This window comes from Diaphorina citri, unplaced genomic scaffold, assembly GCF_000475195.1.
Source record: "Diaphorina citri unplaced genomic scaffold, Diaci psyllid genome assembly version 1.1 scaffold143, whole genome shotgun sequence".
Classification (NCBI taxonomy): Eukaryota; Metazoa; Arthropoda; class Insecta; order Hemiptera; family Psyllidae; genus Diaphorina; species Diaphorina citri.
The window spans coordinates 267,565-294,248 of record NW_007377580.1 but is presented as its reverse complement, the minus strand read 5'-3'; the positions used below and the strand labels follow the sequence as shown (position 1 = coordinate 294,248).

General features: G+C 38.5%; 1 protein-coding gene across 1 annotated transcript; it reads left to right on the top strand.

Annotated features, from left to right (window-relative positions):
* Positions 1-13,158: 13,158 nt before the first annotated feature.
* On the top strand, positions 13,159-26,465 carry LOC103504990 (insulin gene enhancer protein isl-1-like). Its single transcript, XM_026820391.1, has 4 exons — positions 13,159-13,225; positions 23,999-24,188; positions 25,780-26,057; positions 26,147-26,465. The coding sequence occupies exons 1-4, from the start codon at positions 13,159-13,161 to the stop codon at positions 26,170-26,172; spliced, it is 561 nt and encodes a 186-aa protein (XP_026676192.1). The 3' UTR covers positions 26,173-26,465.
* Positions 26,466-26,684: the final 219 nt, after the last annotated feature.

The following is a 26,684-nucleotide window of genomic DNA, read 5'->3' as shown; positions in this document are numbered from 1 at the left end:
TAGGTACTGCTCGCATAGGACTGAAAAGTCCTGTACTCCAGCAGTAGGCTACTACTATTATTGTGGTCAAATTCTCAAACATTGAGGATAAAATTCCATACCTCGGCTGGGATTGAACCCACGCCCTCCTGTTTACCAGGCGAGCGCCTTGACCACTAAATAGGACTGAAAAGTCCCTTTACTCCAGCAGTAGGCTACTACTATTATTGTGGTCAAATTCTCAAATTATATTGAGGATTCCATATACCTCGGCTGGGATTGAACCCACGCCCTCCTGTTTACCAGGCGAGCGCCTTGACCACTACACCACCGAGGCAGGTTGACACAATGATAGTGCATATCATATTATCCATTGCTCTGATAACCGATCTTATACGCCCAGTCGAGCGAAAGTAGAACTTAAGAGTAAGAGTGATCCAAACCTAGACCTACATTTCTCCTCGGGGGGAGAATCACGTCTCGTATTGGACAGACACTATTGGTTACATTTGTAAACAAAGCTATGTCGACGTCTCATTTGTCTTGGTATCATTTCAAGTCCTAGTTTTGACAAGACTGGTAGGTTCAGTCAACTGTAGGAACCTCGGCTGGGATTGAACCCATGCCCTCCTGTTTACCAGGCGAGCGCCTTGACCACTACACCACCGAGGCAGGTTGATGATAGGCAGGTTGACACCGAGGCAGGTTGACACAATGATAGTGCATATCATATTATCTATTGCTCAGATAACCGATCTTATACGCCCAGTCGAGCGAAAGTAGAACTTAAGAGTAAGAGTGATCCAAACCTAGACCTACATTTCTCCTCGGGGGGAGAATCACGTCTCGTATTGGACAGACACTATTGGTTACATTTGTAAACAAAGCTATGTCGACGTCTCATTTGTCTTGGTATCATTTCAAGTCCTAGTTTTGATAAGACTGGTAGGTTCAGTGAACTGTAGAAGTCGTTCAAAGGACCCCCGCGTGGCCCTCAATGATAGTCGAACTCCGCAAAACAGAACTGGCTCTCTGTAGCAAATTGCTATACTTTGCGATTAACTGTTGTAGAACCAGCCATTACTTAGCTGACTATTAGTAGGTACCTACTAGGTATTAGGAGGTATCAACTTCAAACAATGATGAGTACCTACCAAGTACAAATAATAGACATCTCAGAATATAAAAAAAGAACTTTAACTGCAAGACTGATTTACTATCGGGCAATAAGGAAGTGAAAGGCGCTGGCTTATGCCAATTTGCAAGCTGACCTCTTGGTTTTACCCACGTAATCTGCCAGCTATCTGCCAGCTCGTTGTTCGGGAGATGGTTCACAATACCATCTTACCATGGTCTATGCGTAATACCGGCCTTAGTACACGTTCTTACGGTTTCTACTGCACGTTCTTTACTCCATGTTGTTTACTATACGTTCTTTACAACACGTGATTCATTTACATTCCGTTGAATCCTCAATTCTCTCATTAGTATCTGAAGTTAGCATTATTTCCTATGCAAGTTGTTTCAGTTCATATGAATAAGTTACTCCAGTTGAGTTCTAATCTTCTAATGAAGATACTCCAGTTTAATTCGTATGAAGATAAATGCAACAAATGGGTTTAATTCCCGTCTGGGTCGAAGTTTCTTCGGCTCTGTATATGTAGTCTCCACTAAGAATTTGGATACACTCGGGCTTTTCTCTGCTCTAGAAGTGTAGGTTACAAATGGATAGACACAGACCCAGTCGAGAAGACTGCTTAGACTTCAGATCTCCTCAAGAACATTAATGGTCTCTATCATCTTCAATAGAACCGTACCAGTAACAAAAACAGGATCATTAAACAAAATCTCTTGGACCTCCAAGATATGAAACAAGAAACAGCGCGGTTCATCTTTGAAGAAGTTCAAAATTTTCAAGTTCAAGCCTTGAATTTCGCTGCATGATACTTATAGGAAGTACATAGAATAGAATGGAATGAATAGATTAAACTATAGAGGTGAACAAATATTCTATTCTATTTCAACGCTTCAGAGAAGTAAACACAGAGTTCAACACACAAATGATATTAAATTCTTGTGCCAAATTCAAAGTGGCAATTGTCCCCAGGAACTCAAGTAACACAGGATTGTCTCTCAATGCTAATTGGCATCCAGAAAGTTTGTTTCAAGTAGGGACTAGCCAGACTAGTTAGTTTGGAGAGTATCGCACCTGCCTTGTAAGCGCTAGGTCGCGGGTTAGATTTCCGCCCATCAAGGCGAACTTTAACGGCTGGCTTTCTCCTATCCTGTCCTCCTTCTCTCGTCGATTTCGGGACGATAGGCCCTCCGTTGTTACAGGTCCTTCTGTCAAACCTCTTTATTTGACAAATGGAGTGTGCCTGATGTGTTCCAATCCACTTCAAACACAGAGTTTATTTAAAGTAGGAGACGATATCGCTCAACTTGAGAGAGACGGTCCTTCAGTAAAATTACTGGCGTGGCTGTCTCTATCAATATAAGCGACATAGCACATAAGGTGTTAGGCCAGTCATTCACTATTAGGTAGACCTGACACCTGATGAGCACACACTCTATCACGTAGATCTGACAGGTACGACTGAAAAGGTCCGAATGTCAGGTCTACCTGATACCTGATGAACACACAAATTGGCATCCAGAAAGTTTGTTTCAAGTAGGGACCAGCCAGACTAGTTAGTTTGGAGAGTATCGCACCTGCCTTGTAAGGACTATGTCGCGGGTTAGATTTCCGCCCATCAGGGCGAACTTTAACGGCTGGCTTTCTCCTATCCTGTCCTCCTTCTCTCGTCGATTTCGGGACGATAGGACCTCCGTTGTTACAGTTCCTTCTATCAAACCTCTTTAATTTAACAAATGGAGTGTGCCTGATGTGTTCCAATCCACTTCAAACACAGAGTTTATTTAAAGTAGGAGACGATATCGCTCAATTTGAGAGAGACGGTCCTTCGGGAAAATCACTGGCGTAGCTGTCTCCATCAATACAAGCGACATAGCACATAAAGTGTTAGGCCAGTCACAGTCATTCACTATTAGGTAGACCTGACACCTGATGAGCACACACTCTATCACGTAGATCTGACAGGTACGGCTGAAAAGGTCCGAATGTCAGGTCTACCTGACACCTGATGAGCACACACACTATCAGGTAGACCTGATAATGAGTGGCCGGCCTTAGGTATGTCACCTATGTTTTTGCACGCTTGGGTAGGTGCACAATTTTGCGACGTGTCCAAATTGAATGTTTTGGCGATCGTTGTCGTGTGTTGGTGTGCACTGAGCGCATCGCATGCTGCCGTGACATTAGCACTCGACATTCTTAGGTGAGCATCAATGTCAACTTTGTTTACGAACTTCTCGTGGAATTCTATGTCGATGTCATTCTATACAGGGTAGCCAGCTCGAAGCTCGTTGTTGAATGCACCGGTTCCCAAAGGCCAGCCCGTCATTATCAGGTAGACCTGATCAGATGTGCACAAACACATTAATGCGTTGCCTGCGAGGGAGCTTTGCTCGGGACATTTGATGTGACGTCATCGCCTACGGGGTTTGCACGCTTGGGTAGGTGCACAATTTTGCGACGTGTCCAAATTGAATGTTTTGGCGATCATTGTCGTGTGTTGGTGTGCACTGAGCACATCGCATGCTGCCGTGACATTAGCACCCGACATTCTTAATTCTTAGGTGAGCATCAATGTCAACTTTGTTTACGAACTTCTCGCGGAATTCTATGTCGATGTCATTCTACAGGGTAGCCAGCACGAAGCTCGTTGTTGAATGCACCGGTTCCCAAAGGCCACCCGGTCATTATCAGGTAGACCTGATCAGATGTCAGATCTACCTGATAGAGTCCGTTCTACCTGATAGTGTGTGTGCTCATCAGTGCCCTAAATCACCAAAGTATGGAAAAGTATCTTACAAGTGTAAGAGCCATACCCTTACTCTGTGTCGTACCATGTCTATTCCGTAGTATTTTAAAAGTTAATGAGACACAATGGTTAATAAATGGAAAATTAAGTAAGGGAATACCCAGACCTAGATATTTCCTTTTTGTGAGAAAGCGACGTGCAATGTCAAACACAGGTTTCCTTTTGGCTGAATCGATTTTATGTTGTGTCGTGTCGAAAGTTGAGAAACGTTGAGACTAATGGACAGACGGTGACCTTGAAAAACTCTTGGGTGACCTTGACCCTGTCTTTGTCAGCTTTAGGGTGACCCATGTCTTTGTACTTAAGCTTTAGGACATTAGGTACATACCTACTGACATACATTACATTGAAATGGGGGACTTTCTGACGAAATTCCAGTGTGGGGATTCCAGTATGTAGGACTAATGGACCCCATAGGACATTAGTTCAATTTCAGTTGATGCACTGAATTTATCAGCCTACAACAAAAGAGCTGAAATTTCGAAGAACTGAGGAGAAAAACACGGACTTACCTACCTGATAAAAGCTGAAGTTTTGAAGAACTAGGGGGGTTAAACGCGGACTTTTATTTGGAATATTTTGGAAACCCTGAATTTTCTTGCAGAAAAAAAAAGTTCTTGAAGTTCGCTTGGTTCGAGTCCAATTCAAGGCATTAAATTCACTCTGCACAGTGTAGATATTGATAAGGAAATCGGGGAACGACATTTGTGGCAAGCTTATAAGGTTAATGGGTTACCTAATTACCCATTCCAAGTCGTGAAGGTCCAAGAGAGTTCTCACTCGACCATTTTGGATTTATGACTTCACCGTTTGTTTCACCATAATTCTCCAACAGTTTGTATAATTCTGATGAAATTTGATGAAATTATTCTATTCTACGCATGAAGGCAATTTTCCCGATGGGAAAATGTTATCTAATGTGGGTTTGTCCATTCTGAAATTTGGCAAACATGTGCAACACGGGAAATTTCCTCAATAGAATTTAATTGCTTAATACCATAGCATTACGGATTTGTTTTCTTTTTTCCAGAAAAACCTGCCGAATCGGTTCGTGTAAAGATACACAGGCGTGCTTACTGGAACTTGGCCTGGCGCACTGCCGTGCGCTCAGATAGAAGAATGAACGATTTTTTATTTATTTATTTTTACTTGACGGCACTGTAACGACACTTGTGAGTTGTGACCCTTTTGCATGCTCGACGTAAATTCCTTGTTTATTAAACAAACAGAAGAATGTCAGAAGGAACGGCGTAGTTTTCTTTTTTCCTAGTAAAACCACTCACCAATTCCGAACCACTTACCAACTCAGAGATATTCCGACGTGCAATTAATTATTACGTGTTATGTGTTATTGTTATTACGTATAGCCACGTAATACACGTGTGTAGTACGTGTTTATTCTTTTTTCCTAGTAAAACCACTCACCAATTCCGAACCACTTACCAACTCAGAGATATTCCGACGTGCAATTAATTATTACGTGTTATTGTTATTACGTATAGCCACGTAATACACGTGTGTAGTACGTGTTTATGGAGACACGAGACTTGACTTGATTCTAGTTATGTGATCCAAGCCATCGTCACGTGCACAGAACGAGTTGTGTAAATAGGTAATGCAAAACCCGCGATCGATTCTTGATGAGATTCAGTTTGTTTTCGGTTTTTGTTGCACTTTTGTTTCTTACGTTTAACGAGCTTTTTAATTGCTTGATTTTAAACTCAAACGTTGCACTTTTTCAAAGTTTTTTCGATTGTTCATTTGTTCCATTAATGGTATTCTCGGGCTATCCTCTCTCATGAATACCAATATCCCTCAACAATCTCAACATGGTATCCTTTGTCATCTTGGCAGTCTGCTGTTGAGCAGGAAGGTGGCTGTTTCCAGCATTTCTGTCTTTGTGACTTTGTCAGCTTGTACAAAGTATGGATGGGTGACGAGCTGGACAATTGAGGATGAGCTATTTCAGGAGGGCGTAGCTTAACACAGGTAACGCTAAAACCGGTCTTAAATTAACGACTGGTGTTATCTAAAACTTTCTCGCTTTGAGTTCATAGGTCATCGCGACAAATTTCAAGATCAGAGCTCACTTGTGTGAGAAAATGTGAAAAAAATCCCCAAAAAAACATCAGTTTTTTTTTTTGGCTTTTTGGTTCCCTGGACAAAATTTGCACCACCATTTTCGTGATCCTGGTAAGACCTTTAATTTGATATATATATATAGGTCGACTAGGTTTGGAGAAGTCCTTTTATGGGGACAGACAGACGACACCGAAGCGATTATTACTATTGTAATAATAAAGGAAGGACGGACTAAAAAGGAGAAGGAGTATCTAGTATCTACCTACAATGGTAACTCTATCAATAATACTGCTATGTGTATGATTGATGTATCCTACTTGAGTGTTAGATCATACAAACGTGTTAGGTATTTGTTTTGCGTTTAGCAATACGTATCATAGAGTTGTGATGTAACTCAAACAAGCTTAAAGCTTGGGTAAATTCGACACGATATTTTATCAGAATGTTGACCATTATCAGAATGTGCGTAGTTAGCTTAGTTGGTAGCGTGTCTGCCTTGTAAGCGCTAGGCCGCGGGTTCGGTAGAGGGTTAGGTAGGCTACAAAAGAAAAAGTCTCATTTCACAACCCTACTCCACACTCTCCTTTCAGGCTAAAACCACTCTCCTAGAAATGGACCAACGGATACAGATGGAGCACGCCATGAACCAAACCAACTTCTACCTGTTCCTACAAACGTTCAACCCTCATACGCTCAACCAATATCTAGAAGTGGAAGTATCGCGAGACAACATTGTAGAGGATACGATACGGGAGTTGGCCCAGTATACGACCAACGACTTTAAGAAACCGCTCAAGGTAATTGATTCTAATAGACTAAATAGACCATTAGAGCAACTTGTTAGCTTGGATTGTAGAACGTCTGCCTTGTAAGGTGCTAGGTCACGGGTATGATTCTCGCCCGGGGTGGATTTCATCCTAAACAGGTTGAGTTTCTCCTATCCGGTGCTCCTTCTCTTTTCGATTTCGGGACCATGAGACCTCCTCTGTTGTTACAGTTCCTTCTATCAGACCTCTTGAATAAAAATCTGGTGTGAACATCACACGACTTTCCTTATTCTATTGAATGATGCTTATTTGAGTGTTCTTTTACAATATCTCTAACCGTTTTGTCGCTGTGTAGCTGAAAACCGCCAAAAAACGGTCGAAATTAGTCCAAAAGCGGTCAAAATACCGCCAATCGCAGCACCTATTTTCACCAAACGTTTTGTGTTGCATCCTTGTCACATTTGTGAACTACATACCAAATTTCAAGTCTCTAGCTTATACCGTTCCCGAGATATTGTTAAATTACACGGAAAACCGCCAAAAAGCGGTAAAATGCCGCCAAGCGTTGCACCGGTCTTAACCGAAAATTTCGTGTTGCATCCTTGTCACATTTGACAGCCAAATTTCAAGTCTCTAGCTCTTATTGTTCTCGAGATATTTTGTTTACAGACAGACACGGACCAATGGCTGAAACTTTGGATTTAGGCTCTAGGGACCTCAAAACGTGTTTTGGCACTAAAAACTGACCATCGAAAATTTGACCCGATTACATTACTTTCCTTCCTATAGGATAAGGAAAGTAAAAAATGAATGAAATCAAATTGATTTTTCCCCAATTGGTAGTACCTATTTAAAACTGGGTTTTATAGGTATTTAGAACTTTTGGGAGGGATGTTGAAACAAAGATATGAAAACGAGTTTTATGTGGAGGTGCGGGCCACATGTAGCACAAGTTGAATAGTCCTAGAGATAGAAACTGGAGGGGGGGATCTGACTTGCGTCCCGACTGTGAAATCCGAGTTGCGTCCGTCCGATTTGCGTCCCATTTCTGAAATTTGTCATCCGAGTTGCGTCCCTGAGCTAGAACTATATGTACTTTATATACTTATCCTAGTATGAAGGTATACATGTAGTACGGGGTCCAAAAAAAAATACTGTACGCAGCATTTTTTCAGCTTTCATCATGTAGGTACCTACAATCGATAACGTTAAAAATTCAACTGTACTTGGTCAGAAGTTACGTCAATGGAATGTTGCTAAAAGGAGCTGTCACAAATGAGCAGTGACCAGTGTTATTATAGGGTTAGGTTAAACGCAAAAAAGAGTTTTCACAATTTGAGCAGTGACCAATGTTATTATATTAGGGTTAGGTTAAACGCAAAAAAGAGCTTTCACAATTTGAGCAGTGACCAGTGTTATTATAGGGTTAGGTTAAACACAAAAGACAAGTACAAAAATAATAGCAATAGCGTTCATGTTCATAGTTTGTTCCTATAGGCCTATAGCTTACAGCATCCTGTATAGGTACAGTTATTTTTGTTCACCCTGTTCGTTATATACTTATTTATTTACTTTATGGTCTCAAGTATATAGGTTCAATCTCAGGTACCGCGGACGCAACTCGGATGACCTTTTTGAGTTGGTATGCAAATCGGATGATTTGGGATTTTCGGACGCATCTGGTGTTCCTCCGATCACTCTATCAATAATCGAATTGTTAATAGCTATTATGACGCCTGTCACTACTGATTTACTGAACTTAACAAATGGCGCATACCGAGAACTTTGCCAGAGCTTAATATAGTTATACGACCTTAGTATTCGGAATCATATCACGAAATCAAGGTTAGGCTAGTGGAAGTTATATTCTTAGGTGGTTCGCTCATGGAACGTAATCTTTTTGTAGGAGATGAATTTTATTTCTCTCGAATAAACTTTGGTGGCACCGAATATACCGAAAAAGACTTTGGTACCGATGCCGATGTAGCAAACGTTTTCTTTATTATATTTCTTTGACCAACAACAAACAGAGTGATACTGTACGTGGTTTCCAGAGCTGTGTCAAATAGGTAATGCAAAACCCGCGATCGATTCTTGATGAGATTCAGTTTGTTTTCGGTTTTTGTTGCACTTTTGTTTCTTACGTTTAACAAGCGTTTTAATTGCTTGATTTTAAACTCAATCGTTGCACTTTTTCAAAGTTTTTTCGATTGTTCATTTGTTCCATTATGATGGTATTCTTGGGCTATCCTCTCATGAATATCAATATCCCTCAACATGGTATCCTTTGTCATCTTAGCAGCCTGCTGTTGAGCAGGAAGGCGGGTGTTTCCAGCATTTCTGTCTTTGTGACTTTGTTAGCTTGGACAAAGTATGGATGGGTGACCAGCTGGACAATTGAGAATGAGCTATTTCAGGAGAACTTGTTGTTTTTGTTGTTGCTGTTGTTGTTATGGTTGTGTTCAAATGAAAACCAATGGATCATGAAATAAAAAGATAAAAAAACAATAATCACCTTCAAAGTCAGAGCCAATATTGAGCCAAACAAATCAGTGACAATTTAACAAAGCTATGCCAACCAGACAACAACAACACAAGAGAATAAGAATGAAGAAGGATTCCCAGGAAAAAGTGTGTCAACTAGGATTAATTCTGGTCGGATATTGGATTTAAAACGATTTTATAATGTGTTCGAATAGAAAATAGGACAGAATAGCAATAGAATAAGTAAAAAGACACAGACGTAGAATACGAATATGTACAGATAGGTAATACATAATAGAAAAGATGAAGACAGAATAAACGTGTTTTGGCACTAAAAACTGACCATCGAAATTTTGACCCGATTACATTACTTTCCTTCCTATAGGATAAGGAAAGTAAAAATAAGAAGAGAAAGGAAAAGGATCGGCAGGAAGAGAAGAAGACTAACAAGGGAGAGAAGAAAAGGGAGCAGAAGAAAAAGGAGGAGGAAGAAGAAGAGTAAAAGAAGAACGAAAGGAAGAGGAAAAGGACGTATAGCGCCATTTTTCAGTAGGAGTAAGAGCTATAGATTTTGACATTATCTTTTCGCTGGAAATTAAGAAGAAAATTAATGACTTTTTTGAAGAAATCACTTTATCCTAATTGGATAGTCTGGTGACCAATGGGAGAGGTGCTGGGTTCAAATCCCCGAGATGGAATGAAATTTTCTGACGTGGTATTTCTAAAATATAGATATGAATCCTCATGAATGTAAAAGATTGTTTGAAAATAATGCTAAAGCGGTTCAAATAAAAATAATGCTAAGATTCAATGGTACCTACCTACAAGTCCTATACAACTCGTACAACACCAGCTGCAAATGCAACATACTAGGAGAAAGCCAACCGTCCTGAGAACGAACCTTAGGCCAGCCACTCGCTATCAGGTAGACCTGACGACCGATACACTTGATTAGATCCACCTGATGGTGTGTGCTTATCAGGTGTCAGGTCTACGTGCTAGTGAGTGGCTGACCTTATTTGTTCAGGATAAAGTTCACCCCAGGGGCGAATCGAACCCGCAAGTACAAGAGAGATAATTACTATAATGATTAGGGCTAGGTAGCCTAGTTGTAGTATAAAATAAATCCAGGTTGATGATTAATGACGAATTCCAGGAATCAAGGTGGCTTCTAACTAATATATAACTCACGTGGGGGTCTCACATTACTCGTACGCATATTGGAGCTACCTACCTAATTATCTTCTAGACGTCTTGAAGCTATCTTTTACAAGCTGACATTGTTGTCATCAATGATATGAATGCTGACATCACTGATGTTCCATCATTAAGTAGCGGGTACTGATGTTCCATCATTAAGTAGCGGGTACTGATGTTCCATCATCAAGTAGCAGATAGGCAATTTCAGAAGTGACTCATCTGACTTATGAGTCTATTTAGATTTCTTCCAAATTTCTTGGTATTTAGGTAATTGGTAACTTCCGAAGATCTGGATATTACGCTTCAGGTTGTATTTGAATTTTGAATATCAGCCGGTTTGCAAAGATATAATAAGTTCCTACCCAAGTTGTACATTTTTTTATATATATATATATACAAACATTATAGCTGATAATTTTTGAAAGTTGAATTTTTCATTAGGTCTGTAAATAGTAAAGTCGACCCATTTTCCTTCATTATTTTGATGTTAGCAAGCCAAGCCATCAAGTTAGTTATCATGTCCCTTTAGTGTTAATTAATACCTAATTAGCCTCTAAAGATCGTCTTCAGCAGGCATATAGTATATCTACCAATTAGCTAACTAACCGATACCTAAGGTACCTATTTACGACTGTGAACAGTCAATTTGAGTATAAATGATTATGGGAAAATTTCTGCCTGAATGGTCCGTAAGACTGGATGAAGTTGATACGTATCTCTGGTACAGCAACAAACACAACACCAACAATAAAAACAACAACAACAACAACAACAACAACAACACCTTAAATCGTAAATCCTAGTTGTTGCATAACTTTGACTTCAGATTTTGATTTTTCACAACTTTTTACGTAGGAATCGACCTTTTATTCATAATTTTTACCCAACTGCAACTGCTCCATTGTGGTCCAATTCTCAAATAATAAGTAGGTATTGCTAATGAAATTGCTTTTTTCAGTCTTAAGATAACATTCTTCTGTAGTCTGGACTGATCAAAGTTATCAACATTGCAACTTGGGATGGATTTTGAATTTCCTTGTTGTTTGAATGGAAAACAGTAAATTGAGCTATTGATAACCTAATTATACCTACATATCTTCCTAATAGAAATGAACAATTCCTAATAGAAAGGCAGGTACATAGATACCTCTATTATCTAGTTAAAACTCAATCGTTGCACTTTTTCAAAGTTTTTTCGATTGTTCATTTGTTCCATTATGATGGTATTCTTGGGCTATCCTCTCATGAATACCAATATCCCTTAACATGGTATCCTTTGTCATCTTCACAGCCTGCTGTTGAGCAGGAAGGCGGGTGTTTCCAGCATTTCTGTCTTTGTGACTTTGTCACTTGTCAGCTTGGACAAAGTATGGATGGGTGACCAGCTGGAATGTTTAAGTCACCCATCCATTTATTGGCCTTCCTCGGCGTAGCTTAACACAGGTAACGCTAAAACCGGTCTTAAATTAACGACTGGTATTATCTAAAACTTTCTCGCTTTGAGTTCATATTAGGTCGTCACGACAAATTTCAAGATCAGAGCTCTTCCTCTGGACAAAATTTGCACCACCATTTTCGTGTTCCTAGTAAAAAGACATTTAATTTGATATATAGGTTGACCAGGTTTGGATAAGTCCTTCTATGGGGACAGACAGACGACACCGCAGCGAATACAATAGTCCGTCCCTTATACCTTTTTATTACGATTCTAACAGTAAAGGAAGGACGGACTAAAAAGGAGAAGGAAAAGGCTACCCTATTATCCTCTTAAGGCTGAGGCTCCCAGCATTCCAAGCATGGCTTCGACTTTGCCGGGAGTGGAACCCAACACCTCCGCTAATTGTGCAAGCCTAATATGATACAAACTTGGTCACAAAGATGGATAGGTACTGTGGTACTGTGTGGTTGGGATTGAAGCTAATACTATTTTTAATGCATTGGCATCATTAGTATGTTAATACGCTCGTATATTTTACAAGTCTAATCAAAACAATTCATTTTCTGCATCATAATCATTCATTTGTACTTTAACTGTGAACCGTAAAACTGTTCCTTATTGGGTTGTTTGTTATGAATGTTATGATCAATACGTTTTATCTCTCCGAATAAAATTTATCTAAATCTATGTTTCCCAGGCTCCTAATTGCTCATACGTTACGTCCAAATAGCCCGATAGTGTTATCTGTCGAATGCTTATTTTCAATGTCTTGTCTGCGTCATTTTATTACCAGTCTGTGAGTTGGAGCATCACCTGTTTCTACAATGTGCATTTTGATTTCTTGTTGTAGATTGTAGAGTTTATTTTTGTTGGTGACGGGAATATGGTTTATATCGTCCGAAGAGGTAAAAAGTTGCGCCTGACTGAAACTTTGAGACTTAGTTTCTTTTGGAACTAGAAGTATCCTTAGAGTTGAGCCTTTTATCCAGTAATTAGATTTAGGGCCTCATTTAACCTTGAAAACTCTTGTCAGTTCCGTTTTTCTTAGTATGGTCCACAATTCCTTGAACTATTAGTATGATATATCTCGTTTCGGGCCACTTTGAGTTCATTGAATGCCTCATGGTAGTCAAACTGCAATCTATGTATGATATGTATATTAGCAATGGTTCTAAACGGTTATTATTCTGAAGAAGATTTGCATTCCTATTCTGTATTCACAGAACGGGGAACTACAAACTAGTGTGAACTGAGTGTGAGTACTATGGACTATCTGACTATCATTACTATGATGCTTCATGTCATTGTCATGATGTCATGTGCTAATGCCAGTAAGTTGCAATCAAGTTTGTTTACATGTTTTCCAGCACGCGTCGTATACATATAGTTGTATTACTATATACATTTCTGCAAATACAAACAAACCCAAGTACATCTCATGTACTTAGGTACCCAATACCCATACATAACATCATTATCTAGACTGTTTGATAGAGATCTAACTGCATAACTGCTAGTTTGGTGAAGGGGTTTTACCCTCCATTCGGAGATTTGGCTTGATCAGACTAGAAACCTACTTCTTAGTGTTTTGAATCCGGAGGTTCGATTCCAAGTCAAGTCATGAAAAGTATAAATTGATGGAAGAATGAACGATTTTTTATTTTTACTTGACGGCACTGTAACGACACTTGTGAGTTGTGACCCCTTTGCATGCTCGACGTAAATTCCTTTTTTATTAAACAAACAGAAGAATGTCAGAAGAAAAGGCGTAGTTTCAAGTTCCCTTCCTCCTTTGGGACATATTTTCACAGTCAAACTTGATTGTGTGCTATATCGTTATCAGTTTTATGTATCACATTTCTTTGCTGGACAAATAATACTTTCCACTATAAATTATTATGGGAAGCGATGAAAAGGGAGCGATGGAGAGTGTGGCGAAGAAGATGAAGGGGAAAGGAAGGGGGGAAAGAAAAAGAGTGGAAAGGAAAAAGGGAGCGAGGAAGGGAGAAAAAGAGGCAAGAAGGAAAACAGAGGAAGAAAAAAGTTAAAAGAAGAAGAAGCAGCGAGGAAGGAAAGAACAAGGAAGGGAGGAAATGGGCGAATAAGAAGGAACAAGCTGGGCCCGTCCCTCCGGGAATTTTTTAGCCCGTAGTTTATTCGATCGTGATTAAAGAAGATCAGTACCTATGTATACCTACCTAATTTATTTAATATTCAGTTTATTATTATTCTTGATTTGATTTTCGATTTTACTTTCATGTAATGATTTAAAATCAAGACTAGAGCCCGTTCTCCCTTTATTCCCAATGCATTTCTGAAATTTATCATCCGAGTTGCGTCCCTGAGGTACTTGAGCTAGAACTATGTACTTTATATACTTATCCTAGTTTGAAGGTATACATGTAGAACAGGGTGACAAAAAAATATTGTACAGTGTACACAGCATTTTTTACTGTACAGTTTTACTGTACAGTGTACACAGCATTTTTTCAGCTTTCATCATGTACTTAGGTACCTACATTCGATAACGTAGAAAATCTAACGGTACTTGTTCAGAAGTTACGTCAATGGAATGTTGCTATAAAAGGAACTGTCACAAATGAGCAGTGACCAGTGTTATTATAGGGTTAGGTTAAACGCAAAGAAGAGCTTTCACAATTTGAGCAGTGACCAGTGTTATTATAGGGTTAGGTTATACGCAAAAAAGAGTTTTCACAATTTGAGCAGTGACCAGTGTTATTATAGGGTTAGGTTAAACACAAAAGACAAGTACAAAAATAATAGCAATACCTATCGTTCATGTTCAAAGTTTGTTCCTATAGGCCTATAGCATACTGTATAGGTAACAGTTATTTTTGGTCACCCTGTTCGTTATATACTTATTTATTTACTTTATGGTCTCAAGTATATAGGTTCAATCTCAGGTATACCGCGGACGCAACTCGGATGACCAAGAATCAATTAGTAATTCTGGCAACCTTGTTGATTCATAAAAATGTCATACCCTCGTATAGCTGTAGGTTTATAGGTGGATCAATGTCACAAAAGCTATAACCATAAACCCTATATGGACTAAACATTTTAATCTAATGACGTAGGCAATAAAAATTCTCAAGCTGTACATATTAGTCGACGGCCGTTGATATAGTGACAAGGATCGAACTGCAAACAGTGCAAACTTTCCACTCCTCAATCTTCACATTCTTCCACTTGGCTTGATCAGACTAGAAACCTACCTACTTCTTAGTGTTTTGAATCCGGAGGTTCGATTCCAAGTCAAGTCATGAAAAGTATAAATTGATAGAAGAATGAACGATTTTTTATTTATTAATATTTATTATAGTGTGCCAACATAGAATTATAATGTTATATAGGTAGTAGGTACACTATTTATTTATTTCTTTTTACTTGACGGCACTGTAACGACACTTGTGAGTTGTGACCCTTTTGCATGCTCGACGTAAATTCCTTTTTATTAAACAAACAGAAGAATGTCAGAAGGAACGGCGTAGTTTCACAAGTTCCCTTCCTCCTTTGGGACATATTTTCACAGTCAATCTTGATTGTGTGCTATATCGTTATCAGTTTTATGTATCAAATTTCTTTGCTGGACAAATAATACTTTCCACTATAAATTATTATGGGAAGCGATGAAAAGGGAGCAATGTAGAGGACGAAGAATAGTTTCACAAGTTCCCTTCCTCCTTTGGGACATATTTTCACAGTCAATCTTGATTGTGTGCTATATCGTTATCAGTTTTATGTATCACATTTCTTTGCTGGACAAATACTTTCCACTATAAATTATTATGGGAAGCGATGAAAAGGGAGCAATGTAGAGGATGAAGGGGAAAGGAAGGAGGGAAAGAAAAAGAGAGGAAAGGAAAAAGGGAGCGAGGAAGGGAGAAAAAGAGGCAAGAAGGAAAACAGAGGAAGAAAAAGGTTAAAAGAAGAAGAATAAGAAGCGAGGAAGGAAAGAACAAGGAAGGGAGGAAATGGGCGAATAAGAAGGAACAAGCTGAGCCCGTCCCTCCGGGAATTTTTTAGCCCGTAGTTTATTCGATCGTGATTAAAGAAAATCAGTACCTATGTATAGCATCGACATCGATGTTTTGAAAACATCGATACATCGGAACAAAAACATCGATGTTTTTCTTTCGATGGAAACATCGATGTTTTATTTTTCGATGTTCAATGTCTGTGGTTCCTCATGAAGTGGGATTTTTTTTTTTTCTCAGTTTTCAAAAAAAATCCCTCGAACTTAAAATTTCCCATACGGAATTAACGCGGAAAGGACCATATAATACCGAAAATCCGAAAAACATCGAAATCCCGATAATATCGAACATCGATGTTTCTTGATTACGATACATCGGATACTCGATATATCGAAGTTTAAAAACATCGATGTATAGAACATCGATGTTTTCGTCTCGATGTCCCAACCCTAGTCGTGACCCTTATAAAAAAAAATCATGGGTACCTACTATAGATAATTAAAAACGTCAGTAATGTGTCGTCATTTGACGTCGTGTTTCGTCGTCCGACGACAGTGGCTAATAATAGCGGTAACGATTTTAGCGCAAATTAGCCTTGACAATTTTTGTTTGATGTCCGTGGGATGTGTAATGGAGTGAGGAGAGATTTCCCATGGCTGAAATCCGTGTGGGTTTGCGTGACGTAGGATGGAGGAGGAGGAGGAGAAGAAGAGAGGAAGAGAAGGATAAATGAGGATGAATGGAGGAGAAGGAGTAGGAGGAGGAGGTGAAGAACGAGGAAGAAGAAGAAGAAGGAGTAGGAGAAGGAGGAGGAGAAGAAGAAGGAGGAGTAGGAGAAGGAGGAGAAGAAGAAGAAGAAGTGAACTGCCTTCGTTTATGGTAGGAGCTATGTACGAAAGAAATACGATCGAGACCTCTACTCAGGCAAAACTAAACTTCCTTGTGAACGAACACAAATCCATCATCAGTTCAATACAATTAGAAGATCTTTAGATCAACTCTAGGCTATATGCATTGGTAAATACAACTTCCTATACTACCACCAGTTCCCCGGTAGTGTACCTAGTGTCCAAGACACAAGACACTAGGCAGAATAATAGTCCATTATGTATAGGAATGACATCATCTTCCAGATAACTTTGACAAGATGGTGGGTGGCTTGATCGATTGTTTGATAAGGCGATTGGCGGCTCTGGTGAGATAGACTGAAATGGACTGAATAGACTATACACGTTTGTAATAAATAGGTTTGGGATGGGCTAGAACAGATCAGGGTGCCTAATGTTTTGTTACTGCTGGCCCGACTTAACCCCATCAGGTGTTGGTGTTAAAGTGTTACGTTACCATCCATGTAACAATAGAAGAAAAATGTACACCCTTATTGGGCAACTTTTCTCCATTGCTCTTTGTTAGGTAATTCTCTGTTGTCAGTGCAAGATTTTTTAAAGGTTCTTCTCTTGAAAAAATTACCTACGTCATATAAGTGCGAAGTTTGAAAAGCAAATGTGTGAAGATTAAGGTATAGGGCAATGAATACCTTGGAGTTTTACGTTTCACGCAGAATATGCTGGTAATCAGAAGGGCGTGGGTCTAATCCCAGCCGAGGTAAGGAATTTAAACCTGAAAATCTCAAAATTGTTTGAGAACTTCACCACAGTAATTTCGGCCAATCACGCTCAGAAGGTCTGTCAGACAGTCGGAACGTGTGTGGCAGAAAAAGCTTCCAACCGACGACGATCTCTCAGACGGTCCGACTGGGTCTGTCGGACGGTCTGAGCGTTAGTGGGTAAACGGACCCTTTTGTCTTATTCAAGCATTATAGACACTCTGGTATTATTAGGTAGATACTTATAAAAGTAAAAGAAGATCCACTCAAGGGAGGGAATATCGACTAAGCCAGTTATTTGCCCACATAACAACTTTACTAATCTGAGTAGTCACTATTCAAGCAAGTTACCTAACCCCGCAGTCTGCTGTTGAGCAGGAAGGTGGCTGTTTCCAGCATTTCTGTCTTTGTGACTTTGTCAGCTTGTACAAAGTATGGATGGGTGACCAGCTGGACAATTGAGGATGAGCTATTTCAGGAGAACTTGTTGATTTTGTTTTTGCTGTTGTTGTTATGGTTGTGTTCAAATGAAAATCAATGGATCATGAAATAAAAAGATAAAAACACAATAATAAAAAAAAAACAATAATCACCTTCAAAGTCAGAGCCAATATTGAGCCAAAGAAATCAGTGACAATTTAACAAAGCTATGCCAACCAGACAACAACAACGTCAAGAGAATAAGAACAAATAATCACCTTCAAAGTCAGAGCCAATATTGAGCCAAACAAATCAGTGACAATTTAACAAAGCTATGCCAACCAGACAACAACATCATCAAGAGAATAAGAACGAAGAAGGATTCCCAGCAAAAAGTGTGTCAACTAGGATTAATTCTGGTCGGATATTGGATTTAAAACGATTTTATAATGTGTTCGTTGTTGTTGTTGTTGTTGTTGTTGTTGTTGTTGTTGTTGTTGTTGTTGTTGTTGTTGTTGTTTTTGTTTTTGTTGTTATGGTTGTGTTCAAATGAAAATCAATAGATCATGAGATAAAAACACAATAATAAAAAAAACAATAATCACCTTCAAAGTCAGAGCCAATATTGAGCCAAACAAATCAGTGACAATTTAACAAAGCTATGCCAACCAGACAACAACATCATCAAGAGAATAAGAACGAAGAAGGATTCCCAGCAAAAAGTGTGTCAACTAGGATTAATTCTGGTCGGATATTGGATTTAAAACGATTTTATAATGTGTTCGAACAGAAAATAGGACAGAATAGCAATAGAATAAGCAATAAGACACAGATGTAGAATACGAATATGTACAGATATAGGTAATACATAATAGAAAAGTAATACACAGTGGCATAGCGTCCATGTAGGGCGTGTATGGCGGCCATACACTCAAAATTTACTCAAATACCCTTAAATATTGACTTTAAATATTTATGAAGAAGCATGTGCATGACTTATGTAGTAATGTGCATGGTCATGGAAATTAGTGCCCTACACGCCTTACACTTGACTTTAGACCACGCTACGCCACTGGTAATACATAATAGAAAACTGATGTATACATAATAGAAAAGATGAAGATACAGAATAGAATAGAATAGAATAGAATAGAATAGAATAGAATAGAATAGAATAGTAGAAGATAATATATCGATTAGAATAGTCCATTATGTATAGGAATGACATCATCTTCCAGATAACTTTGACAAGATGGTGGGTGGCTTGATCGATTGTTTGATAAGGCGACTGGCGGCTCTGATAAGGCGATTGGCGGCTCTGGTGAGATAGACTGAAATGGACTGAATAGACTACACGTTTGTAATAAATAGGTTTGGGATGGGCTAGAACAGATCAGGGTGCCTAATGTTTTGTTACTGCTGGCCCAGCCCTTCCCGTAGTATGCCTCTCATCAGATGGGCGAGAAGAGACACAATACTTCCCATTTAGGTGCTGGGTCAACACGAGAACACCAGAAATTGGTCGCTTTTGGTCGCTACTCAAAAGTTTCAAAGAAGCTACCCTATTATATCCTCTTAAGGCTGAGGCTCCCAGCATTCCAAGCACGGCTTCAACTTTGCCGGGAGAGGAACTTCTCTGTTGTCAGTGCAAGATTTTTTAAAGGTTCTTCTCTTGAAAAAATTACCTACGTCATATAAGTGCGAAGTTTGAAAAGCAAAAGTGTGAAGATTAAGGTATAGGTATAGGGCATTAAATACCTTGCAGTTTTACGGAGAGGAACCCAACACCTCCGCTAATTGTGCAAGCCTAATATGATACAAACTTGGTCACAAAGATGGGTAGGTAACTAGGTACTGTGGTACTGTGTAGTTGAGATTGAAGCTAATACTATTTTTAATGCATTGGCATCATTAGTATGTTAATACGCTCGTATATTTTACAAGTCTAATCACAACAAATAACCTGGTAAACAGGAGGGCGTGGGTTCAATCCCAGCCGAGGTATGGAATTTTATCCTCAATAAAATTTGAGAATTTGACCACAATAATACTAGTAGCCTACTGCTGGAGTAAAGGGACTTTTCAGTCCTATGCGAGCAGTATAAATAAGCACTATTATTGTTATTGTATATTTTACAAGTCTAATCACAACAAATCATTTTCTGCATCATAATCATTCATTTGTACCTACTTTAACTGTGAACCGTAAAACTGTTCCTTATTGGATTGTTTGTTATGATCAATACCTCGACGTTTTATCTCCTCCTAATAAAATTTATCTAAATCTATGTTTCCCAGGCTCCTAATTGCCCATACGTTACGTCCAAAGGCGATAGTGTTATCTGTCGAATGCTTATTCAATGTCTTGTCTGCGTCATTTTATTACCAGTCTGTGAGTTGGAGCATCACCTATTTCTACAATGTGCATTTTGATTTCTTGTTGTAGAGTTTATTTTTGTTGGTGATGGGAATATGGTTTATATTTATATCGTAGCGGATCATTTCAGGAGGTACATTTTCTTCATTTTTCCTCTATCTAGCGTTAGTTTTCCCTAAACAATTCAGCTAGACATACCTACATACAATGTTACCTCATTGGAACTGTAACTGCGAAAGTCTTCTCGTCTCGAAAGCGAATAGAGAAGAAAGACGAGATAGGAGAAAGCCAGCCGTTCCGAGAACAAAAATTATCCAATCAGGATAAATTCCGCCCCGGGCGGGAATCGAACCCACAACCTAGCGCTTACAAAGCAGACGCGCTACCCTCCAAGCTAACTAGGCTGGCTTGTGACCAATGCTTAGTCATATGGTCATAAGACTTATCAATCTTCTGGTCCTGGAACGTTCTTTGAAGCAAATGATGATTTTATTTTTATAATTTTCTATTTATTTGCGACGAAATAAAGCGTTCGATTCTCTTCGAGAACGAAGAACAATGAACATGTTCGTTATATCGTTATGATTGTATTGAACATCTTATTTATGTATTGAATACCTCGCGTTCATCATTTCATTAAGAACAGTCTGGAGTGTTGTTCATTGGATGCATCACGTTTAATAGATTCATTACGCATCGCCAGGGGACCGGAACCTTGGGTAGGAAAACAAATTGAGGGGTGATCTGGAAGAAGGCCTCATTGGATGCATCACGTTTAATAGATTCATTACGCATCGCCAGGGGACCGGAACCTTGGGTAGGAAAACAAATTGAGGGGTGATCTGTAAGAAGGGCATATCTGCAAAAACATAGTTTCGAGATAATCGCGTTTGAAGTAGGTATTCATTTCCAAAGGAACACAATACCTATTACACGGTCTACAAAATTGGCCATAACTTGTCGTAGAAAAGATATAGGAAGATGATTCTTTCACAGTCGTATTCACAACGAAATTTTCTATCCAAAAATGTAGACTCCCGAAAAAGGGCGTAGGTGACGTTACGCCCTTTTTCCAGATCACGCTTCAATTGTTCTTCCATTGACGACGATGAATTGTTTTCCGATTGACGATAATGTTGAAGGTGGCGTTGCCAAAGGTGAGACGATGTGCATGAGCTTTGTTTTCTTCGTTTAGCGTCATCACATGTCAAGTCAGGAATGTTCGATCTCTTTTAGGAAATGTGTGAACTATGAAATGTGAAATGTGAACTGTGAAATGTGAATGAGTGAATGGATCTCGTTCTTATAATATAAGATGTAGGTACAAATGCAGTTCTGTGTGTCGTGCTTCATAATAAGAAGGGGGAGTTTCTATATTTCAGCCGAACAAATTCACTACCAATAGCGTTGGTAGTGCGCAAGAGTTTCTCAAAATAATAAAAATCTCTTTCCCTTGTCCATGTTTGAAAATGTTTATGTTTACTCTCGATGTTTCTTTGATGTTCTTATGATGCTTGTGTAACATGTACTCTTCTGTACTTTGTATGTTCTATGCTTTTGCATCCGAAATACCCATATCCCTATTTGAACTCTCATTGGTGTTCCCTGTTCACCTTGTCGCTCTGAAATCAACTTCTAAGTGGATGCTATTTTTAGGTCATCAATCACTTTGGAGCCTGGCCAAATTTTGATGCTCCTTTTTGGGTGCAGCATAATTTTGCTGCCCGAAATATCTTTTTCTATGTTTACTCTCGATGTTTCTTTGATGTTCTTATGATGCTTGTGTAACATGTACTCTTCTGTACTTTGTATGTTCTATGCTTTTGCATCCGAAATACCCATATCCCTATTTGAACTCTCATTGGTGTTCCCTGTTCACCTTGTCGCTCTGAAATCAACTTCTAAGTGGATGCTATTTTTAGGTCATCAATCACTTTGGAGCCTGGCCAAATTTTGATGCTCCTTTTTGGGTGCAGCGTAATTTTGCTGCCCGAAATATCTTTTTTAGATGACATTTACAAATGGTAGACTTTGCCTTTTGACGTGATTGATTTCTTCAGTTGGTCATCTTCCAATATTATTTTAAGCTGATTTATTTATCTTGGTCTTCACACTCGTGTGTAGCCTTTATACTCATTAGAGAATTATTAGAGTCAGAAGGTTGTTATGATCAATCATCCGAGCTACTTAACAACATCGTGACTACCACATTCCAATGTTATTTGGGCCAATGTTTTGATCTCTCCTGAACATGATCTAATTCTTTACTCTTGTCCTTGTTGACATCAAGCCTCAATCCTCTTTTTTCTACAGAGTGTATCATTGTATCACTATCAACTCTGTATCATCATTAGGCCTTACTTAAGATCGTGGTTATAGGCTTTTTGTTAAATTGACATGGAGAAATATAGGGAGACAGATGATTTTGTGAACTGCCATGAAAATTGAGTTTAGGCTTTTATTAGGACCCAACCAAGCCTGCGTTGTTGTTACTTACCTATTTCCAAAAAGACGCCATGTCAATATCACGGTAAACGTCCTCTATGATCGCACCGAATCCACATCCCGATGGTGAGACCAGAAAATTTGATTTATGACAAACTGAAACAAAAGAGCTAATAAAGGATTTTTGATTAGTTGTAGATGAACGATTCTTTCCCTCCCGAAAAAAATTGCTTTTTGGAGCACAGCTCTTTTAGGATTATAACATGCATTTCTCTGTTAGCTAGTGCCTAATATCCAGTCAAATTCCTCAAACCCCGGACAATGTTATGTATTATCCCAGGAATAGGTAACCTCAATGTGAGCTCTGAGCTCTACAGTGATCTCCGAGGTCCTAATATTTGCTGTACACTACATCAACCAAACAGCCAGTAAGTTGGTTATTTGCCAATGAAGCTCTCCCTACCTACATACCTTGTATTAAGAATATGTACTTATACATAGATAGTTGCTATGGAATACCGCCACTTGCCATTCGGTCAATATTTCATGCATATGTATGTGTGCAGTTTTCGACCAATAAGTTGGTGCCATTTCAAGATGATTTTAACAAATATTTACAAGAGAAATATGACGCAGTGAAATGGTTTTAATATTTTTGTTATTATGTTATTTACTTGTTTATGTACCTATATCTGCTCATGTTTATTTTTTCAACCTTTTAACAAGAGCTGATAATTCACTATGAAGGCAGGAATGCATCAATCATCCATCATATGAGGGACAAATTTGTTTATTCGTTTGTCGGAACTATATTTTCTTTTTCTGTTAAAATTAAATTAGTGGATGTGCCAACTTTTCCACTCTAAGAGGTGGGTTTTGACAGGCAAAAAGAAAAAGAAAAGTCACCTACATAAAAACTCATATGTTCATTATTCTTTATCTTCTAAAATTTCTAAACCTTCAGTTCTGTCCAATCCAGCCAATCCTGGTTGAATAAACCAGGAAAAATTCCACAATTTTCCCATAATATTAGGAGATTTCGTTCAGGAAAGCCACACTACCATCACGTTAAGTCACGTCACGTGATAGTACCTAGTGTGGCTGTCCTGAAAAAAATACCTACAATATTATAGGAAAACTACATCTTTCGGATTCATGTGACTTGACGTGATGATAGTGTGTTTCTAGTTTTCTACCTTTGTATGATGAAAATAAACGTCCCCAACTGACTCCTAATTCCGATTTTGTTGCGTTTCAGAGAAAAGAAGACTGAGCTTATGCGTGGGATGCGGGGGTCAAATCCATGACCAGTACATTCTGCGGGTGGCGCCTGACCTGGAGTGGCATGCTGCGTGTCTGAGATGCGCGGAATGCCACCAGTTCCTAGACGAAAACTGTACGTGCTTCGTTAGAGACGGCAAAACCTACTGTAAACGAGATTATGTTAGGTAAGTTCGGAAAAAAACCAGTTCCTAGACGAAAACTGTACGTGCTTCGTTAGAGACGGCAAAACCTACTGTAAACGAGATTATGTTAGGTAAGTTCGGAAAAAATCCCTCTTTAAAGTCAGTCTGAGGGTGGATTTCACCCTTTTGTCATTCCTTAGCTTAGGAGTGGAACCCAACACCTCCGCTAATTGTGCAAGCCTAATATGATACAAACTTGGTCACAAAGATGGGTAGGTAACTAGGTACTGTGTAGTTGAGATTGAAGCTAATACTATTTTTAATGCATTGACATCATTAGTATGTTAATACGCTCGTAACCTCGTGATTAAAGTGATTTGATGTTTGTAGTCCCTATGTACCTCTATTTTCAAACTATGAAAAACATGACGATTAAAACTGTTCAATTATTTCTATTTTCTACAGGATATGTTTACAGTGATACAACAAAGAAGGATTAGATTTGTTTGGGGATATCAAGAGTGACCCAAATGATGGTGTTATATGATAAAGGGTTTTTTTAGCATATTTACAGAAACCAATGCAGTTGATAATAGTCATCCGTTATGTCATCACAATATTAGAAATTATCCTGTAGCCCTAAATAATTATCCTGACAAAATTTACAGCTTGAATTTTCAAACTATGAAAAACATGACGATTAAAACTGTTCAACTATTTCTATTTTCTACAGGATATGTTCACAGTGATACAATAAAGAAGGATTAGATTTGTTTGGGGATATCAAGAGTGACCCAAATGATGGTGTTATATGATAAAGGGTTTTTTTTTTAGCATATTTACAGAAACCAATGCAGTTATTTTCAAACTATGAAAAACATGACGATTAAAACTGTTCAACTATTTCTATTTTCTACAGGATATGTTCACAGTGATACAATAAAGAAGAATTAGATTTGTTTGGGGATATCAAGAGTGACCCAAATGATGGTGTTATATGATAAAGGGTTTTTTTTTAGCATATTTACAGAAACCAATGCAGTTAATAATAGTCATCCGTTATGTCATCACAATATTGGAAATTATCCTGTAGCCCTAAATAATTATCCTGACAAAATTTACAGCTTGAATAGGCATGTACACACAAAAACAGGTCCATCAGCGTAACATACAAACATATGCCGCATTACACACGGACCAAAAACTTCAAGCATTGTACTGTGTGCTTTCATTCATTCACCATGTATATTTTTCATAGGTTTGTGAGGTTTTTTGACCAAACTGCAAGGCTTCCAAGTTTTTAGAAACAGGGCCCTGATCCCAGACAGTGGCACTTCTAACCACAGACGCTTACTAAAACAATTACAACAATATTTTGATTCTGTTTTCTGAAAAACATCAAAGTTTCCCCTTTTTGTCGTGTTTTGACACAAGCCAGACTTTTTGTTTTTGTAAAAGATTTATTATTGACTTAAAACTTATTTGCTTTTGGGAACAAAAATAAGGGCAGCTGGGTTCACAGAGAGGACACTTCGAAACCAGACGAGAATATTGAGAAGAGGACATAGAATCCAGATACCAGACTGATGTGATGCCTTGCAGTAACTGCATTATTTATTATTATCTGTTTCAGATTATTCGGGACCAAATGTGAAAAGTGTAATTTAAATTTTAAACGAGAAGACTTTGTGATGCGAGCGAAGAACAAAATCTATCATGTGCAATGTTTCTGCTGTGTCGTCTGTGGAAAACAACTAGTACCTGGAGATGAGTTTGCTCTGAGAGAAGATGGACTGTTTTGTAAAGATGACCATGAGGGGATGGACAAATCTTCGAATGGCGAAAACAATAACAATAATACTAATATTAATAATAATCTACATAACCTAAACAATGAAGGCTCCAATTCAGGTAAGATTCAGTTGTATTTGTTGTAGTCCAAATTGTAGATAGAATTTGCCATTATCTACATAACCTAAACAATGAAGGCTCCAATTCAGGTAAGATTCAATTGTATTTGTTGTAGTCCAAATTGTAGATAGAATTTGCCATCTATTTTATCAATGTTCACACCATCTACATACTTACTTTATTATTTTAATTAACAGTAAAGCTCGACTATAAACTAGATTTGCAAGTATGTAGCTAAGAAATCATGATTCGTCTGCCATTTGTTCATAAATCACCAGGAAATTTTAGTGGAAACCGATTTTGCTAACCAGATTTTGAAACAGCGAAACTAGATCTACAAATAAAATCAGAATTCAAAGCAAACAATTCACATCTACAAAGTTTACCAAGTGTGAGTGAAACTGCAAAAATTACTCCATCCAAAAACCATTGCTCCACAAGGAGAATTCGAGGAAAATTGAAAACGATAGAACACCAAGGACAAAAAGATGAAAACTTTGTGAGGGAAAGCAAGGGACACAAGGAAGTTCTGAAAGAACGTATACTGTATGTTCCAGAAGTACTAGCAGGTATGTACCTCCGTAACTTTGGGTACAAAGACTAGGAATGTTTCTATTCTTAAAGGTA

What these genes read in the sequence shown, in the direction of transcription:
- LOC103504990 (XM_026820391.1), top strand. Translation starts at nt 13,159, where the DNA reads ATGGACTATCTGACTATCATTACTATGATGCTTCATGTCATTGTCATG. An exon ending in TGTAAACGAGATTATGTTAG is followed by an intron (nt 24,189 to 25,779) that starts GTAAGTTCGGAA and finishes TATCTGTTTCAG; the next exon opens with ATTATTCGGGACCAAATGTG. An exon ending in CAATGAAGGCTCCAATTCAG is followed by an intron (nt 26,058 to 26,146) that starts GTAAGATTCAGT and finishes GCTCCAATTCAG; the next exon opens with GTAAGATTCAATTGTATTTG.